The sequence below is a fragment of the Vombatus ursinus genome, unplaced genomic scaffold (assembly GCF_900497805.2).
Source record: "Vombatus ursinus unplaced genomic scaffold, bare-nosed wombat genome assembly UNPS02014812.1, whole genome shotgun sequence".
Classification (NCBI taxonomy): Eukaryota; Metazoa; Chordata; class Mammalia; order Diprotodontia; family Vombatidae; genus Vombatus; species Vombatus ursinus.
Genome location: NW_020954590.1, coordinates 65,266,743 through 65,289,628, shown reverse-complemented (window position 1 = coordinate 65,289,628; position 22,886 = coordinate 65,266,743). Strand labels below are relative to the sequence as shown.

Sequence of the window (22,886 nt, the reverse complement as noted above, 5' to 3'; positions counted from 1 at the left end):
ATTCTTTTGTTAAAAAACTTATAAGCCTAAGTCTTATAAATTTAGTGTTAGAAGCTGAATTTAGAAGCAATTTAATCCAAATCCTTCTTTTTGTGAGTGAGAAAACTTGTGATGTAGTGGGGAAAGCATGGGATTTGGGATCAGATATGTTTGAATCCTGGCTTTCTTTCTACCTGTGTGAACCTACCCTCACAAGGTCTCAGTTTACTTAACTAAAAAAAATGAGAACACTATACTATAAATGATTCCAGTGTTCCCTCCTAACTCTGAATTATATGACCTTAAATTAAGGAAAAGGTTTTCAAACCTTTTGGTCTAGGTTTAACCCTTACACTCTTAAATATCATTGTATACCTCAAAGAACTTTGGTTTATGAATTATATTTTATTAAAATTTGCCATATCAGAACCTAAAACTAATTTAAAATTTTATTTATTAACTCATTGAAAATAACAAGAATAAACCCATCACATTTCAACATCAATAAAATATTTTTGAAAGTATCCATATTTTCCAAAATAAAACAAATTTATTGAGAATAGGAGCATCATTTTACATTATTTTTGCAAATCTCTTTAATATTTGACTTAATAGAAGACAGCTGAATCTTGATATCTGCTTCTGCATTCAGCTTATTATGATACATTATTTTAGATGAAGAGAACCAAACTCAGATATGTAGTTGGGAAAAGGGAAGAGTGTTTTAATAGGCAATTAATGTTCTAGTATAATTGAGAAAATAATTTTGACTTCACAGATCCCCTGAAAGGCTCTTGGGGACCCTTGGGATTCTTCAGACCATGCTTTGAGAACTTCTGAACTGAGGTATAAGCGAATTGAATGACTTGCCCAAGGTCACCTAAAAAGTAAATAGCACAGCCAGCTATTAAAACCCAGGTTCTCTGACTCTGAAGTCAGAACTCTTTTCACTCATCATGCTTTGTCTCTAATTTAATTGACTAGAAAATGACAACATTTCATTTAGCTCAATAAAAACAATGCTTCCTGGAAGAGTATATACGTGAAGTTCACATTTTCAGGCAAACATTTCCATATGATTCCTTTTTTAGTCATATTCCTAAGGTTCTATTTTATTTTGTTTCGACTTTTTTTAATCTGTAAAAAATCTATTTTTATACATTATTTTTTATAAATTTATGAAATTTTAATAACTGGATTAAAATAAAATATTGTTGCCCTTGCCCAGCATGACCCGTTGGGCTGAGGAGCAGATTCTTAAGATACGAGCATAACAAAGTCAATGAATTAAGAAGATTTAATTAGATTGTTACCTATGCAAATTCACTCACTATCAGTATATTTAAATAGATGACAGTTGATTTTTAAAGCTTCATTTTAATGTTTTATCATAATAGGAAAAGTTCTTATTTGCCTAAGTTATTTTTTATGCCCTGAAAATCTTTGTTTGTCCCTGCTTTCCTTACCAATTATAGTTTTCTCTCCTATGTTTCATATTTAAATTTCCAAACAGGTTGTCTGGTCAAACTGTCACTTATTCTTTGCCTAACCCCTATGGCAATCTGGCTCTAGTTCATATCATGCTGCTAAAGTTGCTTTCACATAATTCACCATCAATCTCCACTTAGCCAAATTCAGTCTATGTTACATTTAACGTAATTCAATATCCCATCCCTACCCTTATTAGACATGATCTCCTCCCTTGGTCAATCTCACAGTTTTTCATTCTACATAACAGTTTCTCTGCCTTTTTCACTGGCTCCTTTCTTCTCTGGCACTTTTGTGAGCATCTATATTTATATTTAACCCTAGAGCTACTGCTCTTTTTTTCTACAGGTTTTTTCCCCATCAAATACCTTATGGACCATCATGACTGAACTACCTAGTTACATACAGATGACAATAAAATCTGTCTCTAGCCCTGATTTCTCATTTGTCTGTGGTCTTCACATAGATGCCCTACTGTCATCTGAAATATCAGAATTGGAAACTTGATTTCATTGTTTTTTCTACATCTCCGTAAATGGCATCACTATCTTGGAAGGTTTTATTATTATTACTACTAATAAGCATTATTATTACTTCATTGCTCAACATCCAATATCACAAAGTACTGATCATCCTTGGGCTGTGATGTTCTTAACATTGCTATAGTCATTACCCTTAATATATAGAAATATTTACAAAGTGGTAAAAAATAGAAGGTAGTATGAGAAGGATGGCACTAAGTGGTTGGGAGATCAGGAAAGCTTCATGCAGAAGCTAATACATGAGCTCTAGGAGGCAGAGGTAAGGAGGAAGTACATTCCAAGCTTGTGGGATGGACAGTGCAAAGACATGAGGATCAGAGATAAAATGTTGTGTGTAAGAAAGAGAGAGAGAAGGCCATTTTGGCTGGATAACATATTGCTGGAGGGGGAGTAATATCCAGTGAGGCTGGAAATATAGTTTGGGGTCATGGTTATGTAGGACTTTAAAAGCTAAAGAGAGAAGTTTATCTTTTATTCTAAAGGGAATAAGAAATTGCTGGAATAGATTGAGTAGGAGACTCACATGGTCAGATCTGTGCTTAAGAAAAATTATTTTGGCAGCAGTGAGTAGGATGGACTAGAGTGGGGAGAGACTAGAGTCAGAAAAACCAAAAAGGAAATTGTTGCAATGATATAAGTAAAAGGTGATTAAGTCCTGAAATAAGGTGGTAGCTGTTGTGAGTAAAGAGAATGGGTCAGATGTAAGAGATGTTGTGAAAGCAGAAATGGTAAGATTTTGCAACTGATTGGATAAGTAGAGTGAGGGAAAGCGAGCAGTCTAGAATAATGTAGAAATTACAAACCTGTGATGACTTCCACAGAAATATATGTGTTTGGAAGAAGGTTGGGCTTAGGTAGAAGATTATGTGTTCTGCTTTGGGCATGTTGAGTTTGAGATGTTTCTGAGGCATCCAGTTTAAAATAGCCAGTAGGCAACTGGTGGTATACAATTGAAGCTCAGGAAAGGTACTGGAGCTGGATGTATATAGATATTTAGGTCATCTGCCCCAAAAGGATAGCTAAACCCATCGGAGCCAATGAGGTTATTGAGAGAATGTGTGTAGGGGAAGAAGATAAGAGCAAATCTTTGTGAGCTCTTCATAGAAAATGGAATTGGTAAGTTGATAGGAACCTCAAAGACCATATAATCCAATTTCTTCCTTTCTCACATGAGAGAATTGAAACTCAGTTAAATTAAGTGACCTGGACAAAGTCACAGAATTAGTTAGTGACAAACAATCTCAAATTCAGTCCTTTTGCCATTACCAGAGATTTGTGCTCCTTTGTTATCTCTTCCTTAAAACATACTTTTTTTCTTACATTTTTCTAGTTATCAACATAATAACTGTTTGTAATCAAGCCACTCTCTCTCGTTATCTCTTCCATGTCTTGTTAATTTTCACTGCCTGAACTTTGTGAAGTATTTTTCTCACTTGTCATGCCCCTACCTCTTCGTCATTACTGCCTTAGCCAAGACTCACATTCTCCAAAAAGTGCCAGGTCTTTCCATCCTCTGTACTTTTGTACATCCTCTGTATTCTGTACTCTTGCATCTGTTCCTGGAATCCTCTCCACCCCAACTCTGAATCTATCCTACGTTATAAAATCTTTAGATGCTACCGCCTTTATGAATAATTTCTAGATTGTCCCAAGTCTAAGTGATTTCTCTTCTGGAATTTTCCCGACTACATCAGTAGACAGTCAGCTGATGAAGAGTAACAGACCTGGAAACAGAAGTCCTGGGTTCAAATCCAGCCTCAGTGTGTGACTATGAATAAATCATTTGAACTCTATTTGCCTCAGTTTCTTTCTCTGTAAAATGAGGATAATTATAGCACTTACATGCCAGGGTGATTGTGAGGGTAAAATGAGATAATATTTGTTTAAAGGAAAAACAATAACATTTTGCAAACCATAAAGCCGTACATAAATGCAAACTATTTATTGCACTATAAGCTATTTGAAGGCAAGGACTATGTCATTCAGTATTGCAGCCCCAATACAGTGAATGGCACAAAGCAGGTATTTAATGAATGTGTGTTGCATTGAGTTGCGTTATTAAATTAGATAGCAATTCTGACATTGTAGAGTTATTCTTTTCATAATGTATTAATTTAGTTTTGTTCAGAGAGACTAATGGCAGCACCATCATTTATTTTTCAACAGATGATTCAGCCGCCGAGAGCCTTAATGGCAATGAGACTGTGGGGCCTAGTTCCGTTGCTTCGGCAGGAGTACGCTGCAGGGAGATGGAAGACACAAACAGCAATGGCAAAACAAATCTGGAGCAAGATGAGCAACCTCTGAATCTGAGTGACAGTCCCCTTTCTGCCCAGCTGACTTCAGAATACAGAATAGAAGATCACAGCAGCCATGCGAAAAACAAATATAAGAATCTGCTAATTTCTGACCTCAAGATGGAACGAGAGGCAAGAGAAAATGGAAGCAAGGTAAAATGATTTCATAATTACCAGACAATGTGTGTAATATGTTAAAAATTATAACTTAAGATGAAAAGTAACGCGCAACAAAAAATGGGCAGAATTATTGCTCAGCCAAAACTTTTCAGGTAGCTATTGAAGTTTGTTGATTTTTTTTTTCATTAGTAGAACCCTTTCTAGCATGTGGGAATTCATTGGGTTGGAAGTGCAGGATTGGTATGCTCTTGCCAATTTCCAATTTGATAAATACACACATGTGTGTATGTGTATATATGCATATACATATGTATATATATGCATGTATATATTCATATATGTGTATATACATATATATTTCTAATAAGATCACTGTTTGGTTTCTCCCAAATTATTTATGTGCAAATAAAAATTTAGAAACTAGAAGTCCAGAGAACTTTATTCAGTAATTTCCACTAGGGGCACAAAAAGGAAAATGGTTCTGTTGTACGTGAAAATGAAGCTTGCGGGTTAGAACAGATCAATTAGCCTGATGAAAATCATTTTTCAAGGTTAAGTTATTGTTGAAGAAGGTCGAAAGATTCTATTTATGGATATTTTCATTACCTTATTTATATATTAATTATAAGTCTGACTTTTTGAAATTTCCAAATGCTTAACAACTATAACAAGAATTGAAGTTTGGCAGTGATTTTGTACATCTCACTCTACTGATTTAACTTAACACTCCAGCTCTAATTTGCAACATGATTAAATTTTCTTGATGAATGCAAGTTTTTAGTAGTGAGACATTTAAGTTGTTTCTCAGCTTGAAATAGCTCTTTACATATCAGTGTAATGTCTTACACTGGATTTACTCTAGGCTCTGTCAGTGCATCCTGAGTTCTTAGTCAAAATTGTCTCCTCACTTGCTTTAGGGCATTTGTTTTATCCCTTTGTAAGTCATTCACGCAGACACCATCAGACACTAGGCTCTTTTGCCTGAGCTACACACCTATTAGTTACTTTAGTAAATACTCAAATATCCTTTATGGAAGAAGTCTTAAGGTAGAGACATATCAAATAAACTGGCTAACATCTCTAACATGATCTGAATCATATTGTTATCTTTGGGTATACTAAGACAATTTAACTAATTTAAAGTTGTCATTGAAATGAAAATGTCTTCTACTTTCTTTTTTTTTTTTTTTTTTGCGTGAGGCAATCGGGGTTAAATGACTTGCCCAAGGTCCCAACAGCTAGTACGTGTCAAGTGTTTGGTCTGAGGCCGGATTTGAACTCAGGTCCTCCTGACTTCAGGACTGGTGTTCTATCCACTGTGCCACCTAGCTACCCCTCTACTTTCAGTTTAATGAAGAAAAAATATTTGCACAGAGATGTGTGTGTGTATGTGTTTACGTATATGCATGCATGTTGTATATATTCCACATACACATGCGTGCGTGCGTGTATATGTGTGTGTGTGTGTGTGTGTGCATAACAGACCATCCTGGCCCCCACTGCCTGAAGATCAGGTATGGTATGTTTTTACTTCTCCCCAGAGTTCTCTAGTATCTCAAGGAGATTTGCCCCCGCTCCCAGTGTCTGGGCTCTCTACAAATGACTCCTGCCCCCACTAATATTGTTGTCTGAGTTGTAAGGAGTGGTCCCTTGCACCCTAGTTCCATTAGCCCCTATAGTCAGATTAGCTTTTACAAAGTAATATTTACTTCAAAAGGTGTGATCACAAATATTATAAACTTCCCCAACACGTCGGAGATGCCCTCTCACTTTTGGCCTACCTAAATTTCTAGAGAGGGAAAAGGGATTAGGTTCATAGTTTAGCTTTGTTCTTATGGAGCACAGTCCCATTTCTAAGTCTAAAGTCCACCTTGGGTTCAAGTCTCAGGCCCTCTGGCTTCTCAAGGCTTCCATGTTGGACTGACTGGCTTTACTATCCTGACTTCAATCTTGGCTCCAAGATCATCATGTCTTAAATCCTGAGTCTGTGGGGATCACTTCCAGCACCTGAAACTGAGGAGCCCAAACAACACAAAACAGAATAAACACCTCAGGCCCATTTCTTGGAGCCAGGGTGAAAAAGAGAGAGCTGGAGAAGGAAGTTCCTTCTCTCTCACCAGTTCAGTTTATGGTGCCCATGCTGCAGGTGAATTATAATCTTCACCCTCTCCACGTGGCAGATAAGAGTGGATGAAAAAGAGCAGCAGAAAGAGTGGTCAAAAAGAGAAGGGACAACTGGCTCGGTTTCACCAGTTTTAAAGACACAGGGAGCCAATCAAAGGAGGCTACCCTCATCTACCCCACATGTGAGAAGATGCAGTGGCCTCCACATTAGGCAATCTGAACATTCTTCAAAGGCTTCTCAAGGACCCTTCCATGTTATGCAAGTTAGGTAGGCCAGACAAGCCTGGGTTACATACATACACACGAATACTTACATACCTACACACATGTGTATATATTTATACATATATATACATATTGCATTTATATGTGTACGTATATATTTATTGTTGTTCAGTCATATCCATGTCTTCATGAGGTTTTCTTGACAGAGATACTAGAATGGTTTGCCACTTCCTTCTCCAGCTCATTTTACAAATGAGGAAACTGAGGCAAATGGGTTTAAGTGTCTTGCCCAAGGTCACATTGCTAGTAAGTATCTTGAGGCCAGATTTGAATTCACAAAGATGAGCCTTCCCTAGGTCAGGAAATTCACTTTAATACTGCAGGTTGACACATCCTCTCTAACTTATTACTTATTGTCTTAGTTACCTAAAGCATGGAGAGGTTAAGAAAATGATTTGTCCAGGCAGGGCCTCACAAACAGTATGTCTCAGAGGCAGGACTTTAATGGAAGGTTCTCTGTCTACTACTCCATGTTCTCTTTCTCTTTGTCTCATTGTCTCTCTCTGTCTCTGTCTCTCTGTCTCTGTCTGTCTGTCTCTCTCCCTCTCTCTCTCTCTTTCTCTCTTTGTCTGTCTGTCTGTCTGTCTCTCTTCCCTACTTTGCCCTCTTTATTTTCCATTTCATTCCTTTTTCCAGTCCAGGCATAGAAGAAAGAGAGGGAGAAGGAAGGGAGGGAGGGAGGGAGGAAAGTTGGTTAATTATAAGGTTTAAATCCACCTTGATAGAAAATTGGAATGAAGAAGCAGATTTTTGGACAATACCTGAATTTCACTCTCTGACCTGGGGATATAGAAAATTTTGGCTTTATGTATCCCAAAGATATCAATAAAAATAACTTTTTCACACTTCTTCTTGATAACCTTGGGAAATAACTGGGACTTAGCTGTTCCTTTTATCCACTTCAATTTGACACAGAGGTGGAAAACTTACTTATCTAATGCTTACAGATTTCTATCTTTGTAACTCTCTGACTGGGTTGTTGTGATGTATTCTGAAATTGGAGCTGCCCTTACATTCTCCAAATTCTCAACTTGATCTGACATAGACAAGAGTGATCTGCTTTCGTATAAATTAGACCTAAATGGGTTATCTCATTTCCAAATCAAAAACTCAAGTTGGGCTTCTGTTTACTTTGATATGAAATTTTGAGATTTTAATTGTAATCTGTAATCCTCTTTATGGTACAAATCTTCAGGGCCATGAATAACTCCTCTCTATGTATATTCCATTCTTTCACCACGACAGAACATTCCTGCCATCTTTTCCTATGTAATAGGAAGCACAGTTTGTGTGTGTGTGTGTGTGTGTGTATGTGCAGCCATTCATTCATTCTTTCATTTACATAGAAAACATGTATTAAGCACATTCTTAACTGTGTAGGCATAAAACTAAACCCTGTAAGAAAAGATATAAACAAATGTGTGATGGTATGATGTAGACCCAAAGATGACAAAATTCAAAGATGGCATAGGGTTGGTAAGGAATAGCTTTATCAAGGTAGTCTTGATTTGAGCTTTGAACAAAATATAGGATTTGGGTTTTTCAGACTAAGACTAAATGGAAGACATTCGAGAGAGAAATAACAGGATGAAGGAGGGTGAAACATCAGCATCGTATATTAGAAGAAATGTAAGAAGACTGATGTGGTTGAAACAAGAAGCTATGTTAAGTGCTAGCAAGATGAAATTAGGGAAAATAATATATGACCAGTTGATAGAAAGTCCAGAATTCCAGTAGTTTGGACAGAGTTCTGATGGACAAAAAGGAGCCCTGGTAAGTTTTTTAGCAGGTGGTAAGGTAGAGAAAATTATGTTTTAGGAAGATGAGTCTTGGCATTGTGTTACAAGATAGACTTAAGCAGGGAGCCAGCCAGAGTGCTAACGAAACAATTGAAGTGTAAGGTATTGAGTTAGAGGATGAGAGAGTGGAATGACTGAAAGGAAAAGCCATGGCAAAGGAAGATATAGATAAATTGGAAATTGATTTATTGGAGCTGGGGAATGAGATTTAGAGAGCGGTATCAGAGTCAAATATAAGTTCAAGGTTATGAATCTGAGGGATGGTGGTAATATTGGTTGCATTCAATATTGGTCCCATGGAAAATTTTGAAGGAGACAGATTTGTCTTTGAAACTTTAAAATTGCTTCTTTTACAATTTGAACTTGTCCCCTGCCTAAAGTGCTTCAGAGATTCTTAAAACTAAGAATCTGGCCTGTATTAGCCCCAAGACTAGAAGGTAAACCCTGCTAAGTCCCTGGATTGTGGAACCACACTATTAGTTAACATTACCATGTTCGAACATCTATAATTCTTAGAAATGTCTTCCAGCATAATGTTATCCAAACTTTATATGGTGAAAACACCCTCACCTTTTTTTCTCCCCTACAAAAATGTCTTATCCCCCATGCTTTGCCTGAAGTATTCTACACTGATAATTTTCTTACCTGACAAAACACACTTCTGACACCTCCTGGCTATGTGACCCTGGGCAAAACAACTATCTAAGACAAGACAATAAACTGCAGAGGAGGGGGCAACCTACATTGTTATAGAGAATTTCCTCACCTGGGAGTTCCTTATATCAGCGAAGTCACAGGTCCAGTCCCTAGTCCTCAGCATTTGATTCCAATAAAATTAAGTTTATTGTAATTTTAGAATAATATACAAACAAATGCTAATCATATAATAAAATCCCATAAAACAAGTGTTTAACTACATTTACATTGACTTATAAAATTGTAGGTATCATAGATTTAAAGATTGTCTTTTAGGTCATTTTACAGTTGAGGAAAATGAGGCCAAGAGGTTAAGTGATTATCCCAGGGACATTCAAGTAATAAGTTCAGTATTAGGATTTGAATTTAGCTCTTCTGACTTTTATATCCAACACTCTCACATTGAAAGTGCCTTCAATGAGTTTTTTCAGCTAGATGTTAGTCAATTCTACTTAGGCGATAATAACTTTTTCCTAAGAGGTTAAAAGAAAGTCACCTCATAATTCAGATGTGGAATGTATTGAAGGCCCAATTTCAAAATGGTAACATTTTAAAACACTAGACCGGGAACTGTGATGTTTTAGGAACTCAACCCATCTACTTTTTTTTTCATTCTGATGAATTGTAATTCAGAACTCTTCATAGTCAGGAATGAGTAGAGGCCAGGAGCCAAGGTGCAGAGCAAGCAGTCAGTCACTGCAGCTCCCATACTCAACTGCAAAGTGCCATAAAAATAGCACCCCAGAACAAACCTAGAACAGTAGAGCCAGTAGAAAGATGGGGTAGAGCAGTCTTTCAGCCAGGGAGACTTGGAAGATCAGCAAGAAAGGTCCATCTCACTCAGGTAAAAGGGGAGAGCATTCCAGGACAGGAGGCATCCCAGTAAGCTAGCAGCAAGCCCCACCTCAGCAAACAGCAGGAGATTCTGAGCCCCATTGTAGTGGAGCAGGCAAACGCTAACATCAGGACCCTCCACATGCCTCAGAATAGGTAAAGGGAACAGCAGACTCCAGTTCTGAGAACCACCACATGCTTCAGTGTAGCCCTGGGTAGGTGGACATCCTCTAAGGACCACACCTCCGCTTGCTTCAGTTGTAGCCATGGGAAAACATGGAAGAACTCCACCGAACCTCAGCACTTGCCAGACATCACCCCTAGGATGCCAGCTCAGCACAGGGCAAGCTGCCAGACCCCTACATGCTCCAGTAGTGCCAGCCACCACCCACCACACACCCTCAACACAGCACCAGACACGAGCGTCCCCCATAGGCCTCAGAGCAACATCAGTGTAGGCAACAGGGAAACAGCCAAAGCCTGCAGCCACTGATACAAGAAGCCTGAGACAGAGTCCCTTCCACCCTGGGAGCAGAGATCAAATTTAAAAGAAAGGGGAACCCCACCCAAAAAAAAAAGAAGAGCAAAAAACAGCAAAAAAAAAAAAAAGAATCTGACCATAGAAAGTTATTATGGTGACTTAGAAGAGGACAACAATGTTAAAACACCTATGGGCACAACCCCAGAGAAAAGTGGGAAGTGGTCTCAAGCCCAGAAACATAGAAGAACTCAAAAAGGAGCTTAAAAATCATATAAGAGGGGTAGAAGAAAACAATTGGGAAAAGAAATGCGAATGATGCAAGAGAATTATGAAAAAAGAGTTAACAGCTTGGAAAAATGCTTAAAAAGTAGAATTGGCCAAATGGAAAAGTAAACACAAAAATCCACTGAAGAAAACAACTCCTTAAAGAGTGCAATTGGTCAAATGGAAAAGAAAATACAAAAGCTAATTGAGGAAAACAACACCTTAAAAGTTAGAATTGGGCAAGTGGAAGCTAATGACTCAATTAGACATCATGAATCAATCAAACAAATTCTAAAGAATGAAAAAAAGTAAGAATATGTAAAATATCTCATGGGACAAACAATTGACCTGGAAAATATAACCAGGACAGACAATATCAGAAGCAAACAAAACCAATGCAACCAAGATTAGAAGGAAAACAGAAAGCTGGAAAACAATCTTTGCAGTAAATGTCTCTGATAAAGGCCTCATTTCTCAAATATATAGGAAAACTGAGCCAAATTTATGAGAATACAAGCCATTTCCCAATTGATAAATGGTCAAAGGATATGAACAGGCAATTTTTAGATGAAGAAATCAAAGATCTCTATAGGAATATGAAGAAGTGCTCTAAATCACTTTTGATTAGAGAAATGCAAATTAAAACAAGTCTGAAATGCCACCTCATACCAATCAGATCAGCAAATATGACAAAAAAGGAAAATGATAAATGTTGGAGAGGATATAGGAAAATTGGGACACTAATGCATTGTTGGTGGAATTGAGAACTGATCCAACCATTATGGAGAGCAATTTGGATTATACCCAAAGGGCAACCAAACTGTGCATGCCCCTTGATCCAACAAAACCACTACCATGTCTGTATCACAAAGAGATAATAAAAAAGAACCAGCATGTGCAAAAATATTTAGAGCAGCCCTATTAGTGGTAGCAAAATATTGGAAATTGAGGGGATGCCCATCAGTTGGGGAATGGCCGAATGAGCTGTGATATATGAATGTAATGGAATGTTGTTGTGCAATAAGAAATGACGAACAGGAACATTTCCAAAAAAAACAAACAAACCTGGAAAGACTTGTACAAACTGATGCAAAGTGAAATGAGCAGAACCAGCAAAAGACTATATACAGTATTAGCAACATCATGTGATGATCAACTATGAATGACTCAGCTTTTCTCAGCAGCACAATGATCCAAAACAAATACAAAGGACTCATGAAGAAAAATGCTATCCATATCCAAACAAAGAACTGATGGACTCTGAATGCAGATTGAAGCTTTTTTTTTTCACTTACTTTATTCTTTCTCTGGAGTTTTTTGCTTTGATCTGTTTCTTCTTCCACAATTGTGTTTCTTTCACATACGAAAATATGTTTTACGTGATAGCATATGAATAAACTATATTAAATTGCCTACCATTGTCAGAAGAGGGGTGGGAAGGGAGGGAGGGAGAAAAATTTGGCACTCAAAATCTTGTGAAAATGAATGCTAAAAATTTTTCTTGATAAGTAATTGTGAGAAAAAATAAAATACTACTTAAAGAAAAAAAGGGAATGAGTAGAGGCCCAGATCTTTTAACATCACTATGATATAGAGACTGGGGAAACCTAAGAACAATGAGGATAGACCTTGACTGACTTTTAAAAAATTTTTTTAAATTGATACTTTATTATTCATCACCATCACTTCCTATTGTGTCCCATGTCTCTAAGAGAACACAGAAGTACAATTAAGCAAAACAAATAAACATGTGTCTGAAAATATTTGCCTCATTTTACATGTAAATTCTACTAGCTCTCTGCCAAGAAAAGGGAGGTGTGATCCAACATCATCCTTTGAAAGCATGGAATTAGTCATTGCTTTCATCAGAGTTCTGATGTCTGTCAATGCTGTTTTCTTTTACATTATTGTGGTCACTGAAAAAATGTGGAACACATGATAAATGTGTGGGCCCATGCTTCATGACACAGAACAACAGAATGGTACAGTAGATCACATGCTAAATGTGGACTTGGGAAGACCTTAGTTCAAATCCAGCTTATTAGTTATTAGAAACTTATTAGTTGTGTGACCCTGGAGAAGTCATTTAACCTCTCCAGCCTCAGTCTCCTCATCTACAAAATAGTAATAATAATAGCACCTACCTTTTAGGTGATAATGTTTTTAAACCACTTTGAAAACCATATGTAAATGTTATTATTATTATTATTTTTACTTTGCATTCAACTCTTGATATTTTTCATCCAGTCCTTTATAATGAGTAGGGAAATGCTAGGGAAAAAATGAAACATTGGGTTGGTAAATATCTAGAAAAGGAAGCAGTGATTATAAAATGCCAGCATTATTTCACCTGGAACAAGTCATTACAGACTAACTACATTTGTTTTTTTGACAGGGTTCATAAACTAGTAGATGAGAAGAGTACTATGGAAATAGCTTATGTAAATTTTAGCAAAACTTTTTATAATATATTGCATGCTATGTGGAGAGATACAAATTAGACTAGGGGTTGATTCTTAATTCTTTTATGTCATGGACACCTTTGACTATGGAATGGAATGTGTGATAAAGGTCACAACCCATGTATATTTATCCAGTGCAATTCCCTTTGTCCTACCCAAAGGGTTCTTAGACTTCTGAAGCCTAAGAACCTTTAATCATAATAATGTTTTTGAATGCATAAAATAAAATGCAGAAGATCACAAAGGAAACCAATTATATTGGAACACAGTTATAAAATATATGTATGTATTTTATGTATATGATAACACATACACATAAATATATGTAATAAATATAACATTTATTTATTTAAATTGTGGGCTCTCTTGAAATTTATTCAAGGTCCCCTTGCAGGGGTGGGTGGGAGAGTGTGGATGCCAGGTTAAGAAGCCCAAGATTGTTTAGATGCTATTTCAAGAGATAGATTCAGAATTGGCTGGTTATGTAGGCTCAGAGTGGTAGTTAATAGTTTACATATATTAAGATGGAGAGGCATAGATAGACAGCACTTCTGAAAAGGGGGGTGGGTGGGATTGGTGGACTGCAAGCTCCGTATATGAGTCACCTGTAGGATGTGGCAGCCAAAAAACTCATGCCGTCTTGGCTACATTAGGAAGCACGTTTATTGTTGTTGTTCAATTGTTTCGATCAGGTTCATCTCTTCACGACCCCATTTGGGATTTTCTTGGCAAAAGTACTGGAGTGATTTGCCATTTCCTTCCCAGTTCATTTTATAGATGAGGAAACTAAGTCAAGTGGGTCAGGAAACAGGATCAAGTGACTTGCCCACAGTCACAAAGCTAATAAGTGTCTGAGTCCAGATCTGAACTCAGGAAGTTGAGTCTTCCTGACTTCAGGCCCAGGACTCTATTCACTGTGCCACCTAGCTGCCCTTGAGGACATAGCTTACAGTGATGAAGGAATGATAACTCCACTGAACACTGCATATATCACTTGGAGTATTGTGCTCAGTTCTGGACAATATGATTTAAGAAGGATATTGATAAACTTGAGAGAGTCAGGAGAAGGGCAACAAGGAATGGTGAAAGGCCTTGATTCTATGTCACGTGAGCATCAGTGGGCAAAACTAGACATGTTTAACCTGAAAAAAGAGGAGACTCATAGGAACACAGCATAGCTTTGTTCAAGTATTTGAAGGGCTATCATATGGAAGAAGACTGGATTTGTTTTGTTTGGCTCAAGAGGGCCAAACCTGGAGCATTTGGTAGACTTACAAAGAAGAAAGTTTAGGCTTTATGTTGGGGGTAAAAACTTCTTAACCATTAGAATTCTCCAAAAATTGAATGGATTATTTTATCCATTTGTTCCCATTCTGTAGTTGTAGTCAGTGCACACTTATGACTCTGCTTTTTTTTTTTCACTTTTGTATTATTTTATAAACATATTATCATGTTTATTTATAGTCCTTATAATAATCTCTTAATTTCTTTCTTTTTTTTTAAATTTTTGTTTGTTTGTTTTTGGAGGCAATGAAGGTTAAGTGACTTATCCAGGGTCACAAAAGTATCTGAGACCAGATTTGAACTCAGGCCCTCTTGACTTCAAGTCCCATGCTCTATCCACTGCACCACCTAGCTGCCCCTGTCTTAATTTCACTATAATATTCAATCACACTAATATATCACCATTAATTTAGTTATTCTGCCATTGTTAGATGATGACAATTAATACTACAAATAAAAAAGAGAGCTATTTTTTCATGTAATAATACCCAGGGTATATTTCTAACATTAGAATTATGAAGTCACAGTATATTATTATTTTTATAATATTTAATGAATTCTGTCATATTACTTGTCAAAAAGATTCTACTGATTTTCAGTTCCACCATCAACAAATGTACCCATTCCTCTGAAACTCCATCAGCTTTGAGTTTTATTTTTTATTATTTGTGCCAATTTGATATTAACCTCTCATTATGGTCCAATAAACTAAGACAACCAGCCCAAGAAAGTATTCTTTTATGATGGTCTGGCATTTAGCAATGTTTCATTTAAACCTCAGTCATCAGTTAAAAACAAAACAAACAAAAAATATCAATGTTTGGAAATGAAAAAAAAAAAAAAGATATATGTATCCAAACCCCAGCCAATCCTCAGGTGCCATAAAATTGTCAGTATGTGCAATCAGTAAACTGGATGACATAGAAAGTATTTGACTTCTCCTGGTGATAAGAAAGTAACTAACATACCCAGAAGCAATCTATACACATTTCAAAGTGATTGGCATATCTAGAAACTGAATGAAATGCTCAACATTGATGCAGATTTGGAAGGCATAATTACTTAGTTGGCAATTCATTCAAATAGTGCAGTCAGAAAGTTAGGGTATACTAAGCAGTCTGAATGTTGCGCGTTATACTTGAAGGTAACATAAATCATTCAATTTTGACGTATCTAATAGTATACCACTAAAAGTAATTATCTGAGTAGATTGTTAAAAAGCTTGAAATGTGGCACATAATAAGGGTGACCTGACTGTCAGAATGATTGTATTCAGCCATGAAGATATAAAAGCCTCTTCATTACTGTCCATTATAAGCAAACATCAGATGCCAAATCTTGCCATTCCTGCCTCCACAACATCTCTCACATCTAGTTCCTTCTCTTTGCACACACCGCCACCACCTAAATTCAGGACTTCATTACCTAGATATTGCAATGACCTCTAATTGGTCTCCCTGCCTCAAGTCTCTTTCCACTACAATCCATATCTCATGCAGCTGCCAAAGTAATTTTCCTTAGACATAGACCCGACTATGTCACTCCCCTACTCAGTAAATTCCAGCAGCTCCCCATTGCCTTAAGGGTAATATATGAAATCCTCTTGATTTGATTGCCCTTCACAACCTGACCCCAACCTATCTTTCCAGCATCATCGTACATCACTCCTCTTACCACACAATGGTCCTGCCAAACTAAGTCTCTCTTTGTTCCTTACATTCCTCACTCCAACCCCCATCACCTTGCCTTCGCACTAGTCATTGATGTTCAGTCTCACTTCATCTCTGTCCTTTAGAATAATTTTCTTCCTTTAAGCCAGCTTACGTACCATCTTTTGCATGATGCCTTTCCTCATCATCTGAACAATTAATGCCTTCTGTCCCAGACTACCTTGTATTTAACTGCCTTGTATATAATTATATATATGTACATGTATACATATATATGTATATATATACATATATATTTATATTTATATGTATGGTGTCTCTCCCAAAAGAATGAAAGCTCCTTGAGAAAAGGGATTGATGTTTTTTGTGTATTTTCATCCCCAGTACCTCACACAGTGCCATGCACAAAGCAGACATTTAAGAAATACTTGGAAATTAATTGATTGATACCAGACTTGATATAAATTTCAGTGTGTGAATCTAAGCTACTGAGATTTAAGTCAGTCTTGAGTATATGTAATGTCCTCTAAAATGTGACGTCATTTTGATTCTCTTCATTTTCATTTCCTTCTTCATTTATTTCTGCTTCAATAATACTATAAGATTGTTGAAGAGCAAAAGCTATCCTAATTTTCAAAAATCTAGAAAAGAGTGTTGTCTGCGTATTTTAGATAGGTGAGCTTGAATTTGAATCTCAGCTAAATTGCTTAAAAGAGCCAGGGTTTTGCATTGTATTCTGAGCCTTCTCCAGTCATCCTGATGAATATCTGGCCACCGGACCCAGATGGCTCTGGAGGAGAAAGTGAGGCTGGTGACCTTGCACAGCCCTCCCTCACTCAAATCAAAGTCAATTGCAAGTCATATCATCATCTCCCTGATGTCATGGTCCTCTTCAAGAACGAAGGACAAACACAATCTGTGAGTAGTCCAAGCTGCCTGAATGGGAACCTAGCTGGCCAGTTCCAGTTGGGCCCTCTTGGCTCAGAGTGAATGTCAAGAGTAACTGTTTCTCTTTTGGCCAGCAACCCTGAGGGTCTTCCCCTCCCAGCTGGATTTTTTTTTTTATTAAAGGAGCCATCCCTTGACTCACTTCCTAAAGAGGCCTATTCATTGAATGAGCTTTGTCTCACTCAAAGTGAAAACCTGAAAAGACCTTAGCTTAAAAAGGCCAAGGTCTCCCATTGCATCCGGAGCCTCCTCCACTTGTCCTGATGAGTATCTGGCCATTGGACACAGATGGTTCTGGAGGAGAAAGTGACTGGTGACCTTGCACAGCCCTCCCTCACTCAAATCAAAGTCAATTGCAAGACATGTCATCATCTCCCTGATGTCATGGTCCTCTTCAAGAATGAAGGACAGACACAACAACCTGTATGAACATATTTTTAAAGGGACAGTTAGTGAGCATCTAGAAAAGGAAAAAGGAAGTGGTAGTCACCAAGAGTCAACATGGCTTCATCAAAGACAGACCATGTTAAATTGACCTCATTTCCTTTTTGACAGAGTTATGAGGATATAATTTACCTAGATTTTTGGCAATGCATTTGACAAAGTCCCTCATGCTCTTCTTGTGAACAAGATGGAGAGGTACAGGCAAGATGATAGAATAGATGGATTCACAGCATTACCTCAGAGATAACCTAGTCCATTTTGTACTAGAAACAGAACCCCCTCTATAATCTTTTCAACATGCGCTTATCCAGCTTTTGTTGAAGACCAAATGTAAGGGGGAACCGACTGCCTACCAAAGCAATTCATTTCAGTTTTCAATAGCTGTAATGATCAAGAAATCTTTCTCTACAATAAACTTAAATCTATCTTTCTACAACTTCTACTCATTGTTCTCATGAAGGCTACTGAAGCGGGGGGCTGTGGAGTGCTTAGAGCTTGGTCAGATGTCAAAGATGCCAAGGTCATCCACTGCATTCTGGGCCATCACCAGTCATCCTGACTTCCAATATGACACTGGACTTTAATGACTCTGGAAAGGAGAATGAGGCTGACTTTATCCAATCCTGCCTCACTTAAATCCAATTCATTTTCAAGTCAGGACATACCCAATTATGTCATTGGTCCTCTTCAAAAATGAAAGAGGCACAACAACAACATCTTTCTGGGGCCATATATAACAAGCCTAAATCTTCTTTTAGTGACAACCCTTTATTCAGTACAATTAAAATGGTTAAATGACTGTGCCCAATTTTGGAAAGAAGCTTCTTGTGGAGAGCACCAATGATACCAATCCATTCTGTGCCATTTGTTATTTTTGTGATGGATTTGGACAAAGACATAGATAACATGCTCCTGAAATATGCAGAGGACATGAAACACAGAGGAATCTGCATCATGGAAAGCAAAGAGGAGCTTTGAGAACATGTCCTATGAGAAGTAGTTGAAAGAACTAGGAATGTCTGGTTTGGTGATGAGAAGACTTTAGGCTGGTGGTGGAGGATGGTGTGTGGTATGATAGTCATCTTCAAATATTTGAATGCTATCACATAGAAAAGGAATCATATTCATTTTTCTTGGCCTGAGAGTGAGCTCACGAAACAATGGGTAGAAATTACAAAGAAATAGGTTTAGATTTGATAATAAGGAAAAAGTTTCTAATAATTGGAACTATCTCAAACCATGCCTAATATATAGTAGTAGGCACTTAATAAAAGTTTTTTTTTTTCTTTAATTCACTCATTGGCAAGCCAGCTGGCTAAAGTAATTAGGCATCCTGAGGGAGAGGCAGCATGTGTCAGTCATGTCAAGATACAACCTCCACTCTTAGACTCTGATAGTGACAGCCAAGGACCCTGACCCAAAGAGCCTTAGGAAAACACCTGCTTCTAGCACCTCCTCCATAGCCATCACTGAGGACAGAAATCATTATGGAGAAGGGACTCACATTTCTCACCACCACCACTTGTCAACTGCTTAACAAATGCCACCAGTAGTTAGATAGGCGCCAGAACCCTTGGAGGGGCAATATCCTCTAGACCACTGGTCCTGCATCTAGGTTAGGTCATCATCCAGGGAAGCAATCCCTGTGGAGAAGAGGCCAACTATTCCCCAAAACTGCAAGCCACCTGCAAAATACAGATCAGGGAGGCAAGACTAGATGAATCAGTGGAATACGCAGAGAAAGAAAGACCATATGCTAAAGTGATCCCTGCCACTTTGACATGCATCACCCCCAAGACCCTGAACCTAGGAACCTTGAGAATGTACCCAAGTCCTCAGTTATCACCCTGGGAAGCAATTCTTGTGGAGATGAATCCTGACAACTGCTCCCGCAGGTACTACAGCCACAGCTAGTGGAGATCCTGAAAGAAAAGCCCTTGCGCTCAGTTGTTGGCAGTGTCAAGTGGTTCAATATAAAAAAAAAAAAACTGACATGGTTTTACCAGTCAAACTGATACTAAAGAAGACGCATGAACATCTGCTTTGATAAGGATCAATGGACTTTTCCATCTGTCTTGCCACTGAAATTTTCCATATGTGTTGGTTTCCTCATTAGAATGTGGGCTCCATGAGAGCAGATACTATATTACTTTACTATTTATATCCCCAGATTTCGGTACAGTGCTGTACATGTAGTAAATACTTACTAAATGTTTCATTCATTCATTGTGGGATGCACTATCTCTGGAAGTACTGAGCTCCTCTCACTAGTCTTTTTTTTTTTTAATCGTCAGTTCCAAATTCTCTCCTTCCCTTCAACCCTGCTTCCCCTATTAAGAAGGCAAGAAATAAGATACCCATTATTCACATGAAGTCATGTAAACCATATTTCCACACTGAAGAAAAAACTGAGAAAAAGAAAGGAGGAAATAGATTTTAATCTGTATTCTGAGTCCGTCAGTTCTCTATCTAGAAGTGGATAACATTTTTTATCATGAGTCCTTTGAAGTTGTGGGGTGTATCATTGTTTTGATAAGTTACTAATTCTTTTGGGCAGCTAGGTAGTGCAGTGGAGTGTTGGGCAATTAATATTTTTCTAATTATTTAGATCTGTCTTTATCTGTATGAAGAATGTTTTGTAATTGTGTTCATATAGTTCTATGTGTGTCTTGGCAAGTGAACTCCAAATATTTTAAGCTGTCTGCAGTTATTTTAAATGAAATTTACCTATTTCTTCCTGTTGGGTTTTGTAGGTAATATATAGAAATGCTGATGATTTGTGTGGTTTTTTTTAATATCCTGAAATTTTCCTAAAGTTGATAACTGTTTCACTTAGTTTTTAGTTGATTCTCTAAGTATATTATCAAATCATCTGCAAAAAGTGATGGTTTTGTTTCCTTATTGCCTGTGTTGATTTCTTTTTCTTGTCTTATTGCTATGGCTAGCATTTCTAGAACAATATTGAATAATAATAGTGATAATGAATATCTTTGTTCATCTCAAATCTTATTGGAAAGGCTTCTATTTTATCCCCACCAGAGATAATGCTTGCTCTTGGTTTTAGATAGATACTGCTTATCATTTCAAGAAAAACTTCATTTATTCCTATGCTTTCTTTAATGTTTTAAATAGGAATGGATGTTGTATTTTGTTAAGTGCTTTTTCTGCATCTATCTGCATCTAGTCAATTATGCTTGTAGTTTTCATAATATTCAAATAGCCCCGCATTCCTGATATAAATCCCACCTGGTCATTATGGTACATTATTTTTGTCATATCTTGTTGTAATCTCCTTTCTAGTATTTTATTTAAAAATTTTGTATCAATATTCATTAGGGAAATTTGTCTATAATATTCTTTATCTGTGTTGGCTATCCCTGGTTTAGGTATCACAACCATATTTGTGACATAGAAGGAATTTGATAGGACTCCTTCTTTACCTTGACTAGAGATTTTGATAGTAGAATATTATATTCCCAAGTATGAGGAGCATGAAGTTTCCTATATATAGATCGATTGACTACTTACGAGGTGTGATATATTTCTGGACTTTGTATCCATAGTATGACAAAGTGGTTCGCTAGGATCGTGAAACCCACTACTAATTTTCCATGATTTTCCCACTTTGTAGGAACAAGTAACAGCCAGACAATACCAGAAGTACTTAAAGCCTTTGAGATCTTAAATAGGAAGTTTAAAATACTGTGACTTTTCCTAGAAGGCAGGGAATGAAAATTCAGAGGATAGTAAATAATCCAGGTTAGCTGGCATATCCTCCAGAAGTTTGCCCTTTAGATCATCCCAGCTCCTTCTTTCATCTTTAATACATTTGATTCAATAATAATTGACAAGCTTATACTATTATAAACTTGTAATAACTATAGCAAGAAGGCTAAAGCCACAAAATGAGTAGAAACTTGTAAGATAACAAAAAACCCTATTTTTATGTTTTATAGTTTTGTTTGAATGGAAAAAAATGAACAAAGAAGTGATTAAAACACTTGAGATTTGGAAGTAAGTGGAGTGAGGTGAAAAGAGGGTGACCACATCCTCTTAGAGTGACTTAAGATGATTCAAGAGAAGCCAGCTAGCCATCTGATATGTACCCTAGATTTCTGAAAGTGAAAATCACATTTCAGAATAGTCAGAGGAAAGATAATCCACACACTATGAGAAAAGGTATGAGAAATACTCAAAAATGATATGCTGAAGACAGAAACATAAACGCTTTTAATAAGAAAGAAATGAGAATTTTGTTAGAGTCCAATGGGAATTCATCAACCAATTCCCAACAGGGAATTCATCAACCAACTTAGATTTTAAGAAAACATGTACAGAAAGCTATAAGCAAAGGTAGATATCAGAGGATGAATGTAAAAGTGTGAAATGGTTTATCAGAATTGTGCCAGGAATACTAAAGGTCAAAATGAGACTAGGATAATTAGGAGATTTACCAAAAAAAGTGTTTTTTTTAAGATATATTAAACAAAACATAATATTACAGAAGAGTTGGGACAACTTTTCAGAGTAGATGGAGTGTTGATGACTAATGACAGAATGTAGTCAAAGCTGCTAATTTTGCTTTTTTCCTGCCAAGGGCCTTGAACTAGAAAGGATAGAACATAAGTGACTTATAAGGAATTGGTAATCAAGATAAGTAAGGATATAGCAAGAGAACATATTAGTGAATTCAAATTACCTGACCCAGATGACTTATATTCATGGGTTCTGAAAGTACTAGCAAATGTGATTGCTAAGCCACTGTCAGTGACATGTAAAAGTTCATGTAGAATAGGAGATATACCAAAGGACTGGGAAAGATCAAAGGTCTTAATTTTAAAAGTGAGAGAGCGAGAGAGAGAGAAAAGAAGAGAATAAAAGTCTGTAGCCATTGAGTCTGACTAAGATTCCTGGCAAAATTCTAGAAGTTATCATTAAAGAGATGATCATTGAATTTCTAGAGCATGAAGTAGTACTCACAGAGCCATCATGGTTTCGTTAAGAAAAAAAATCATACCAGACTCACTTAATTTTCTCTTTTAGAAAAAAACAGGTTAACTATAGATTGATCAGACAGATGTTATAAATCTAGTTTTCTGTGTGTGTGTGAGTGTGTCTATCTATTTTTTTGCAAGACAATTGGGGTTAAGTGACTTGCCCAGGGTCACA

At 37.0% G+C, this 22,886-nt stretch overlaps 1 protein-coding gene across 4 annotated transcripts in view; it reads left to right on the top strand.

Moving 5' to 3' along the window:
* Nucleotides 1–22,886, top strand: part of LOC114054148 (nucleolar protein 4) — a 427,691-nt gene that overhangs the window by 264,836 nt on the left and 139,969 nt on the right. For all 4 annotated transcript variants that reach the window (XM_027877295.1, XM_027877294.1, XM_027877291.1 and 1 more), the window contains exon 6: nucleotides 4,176–4,459. In XM_027877295.1, coding sequence (XP_027733096.1) covers nucleotides 4,176–4,459 — 284 coding nt within the window. The remainder of the gene's footprint in view (nucleotides 1–4,175; nucleotides 4,460–22,886) is intronic.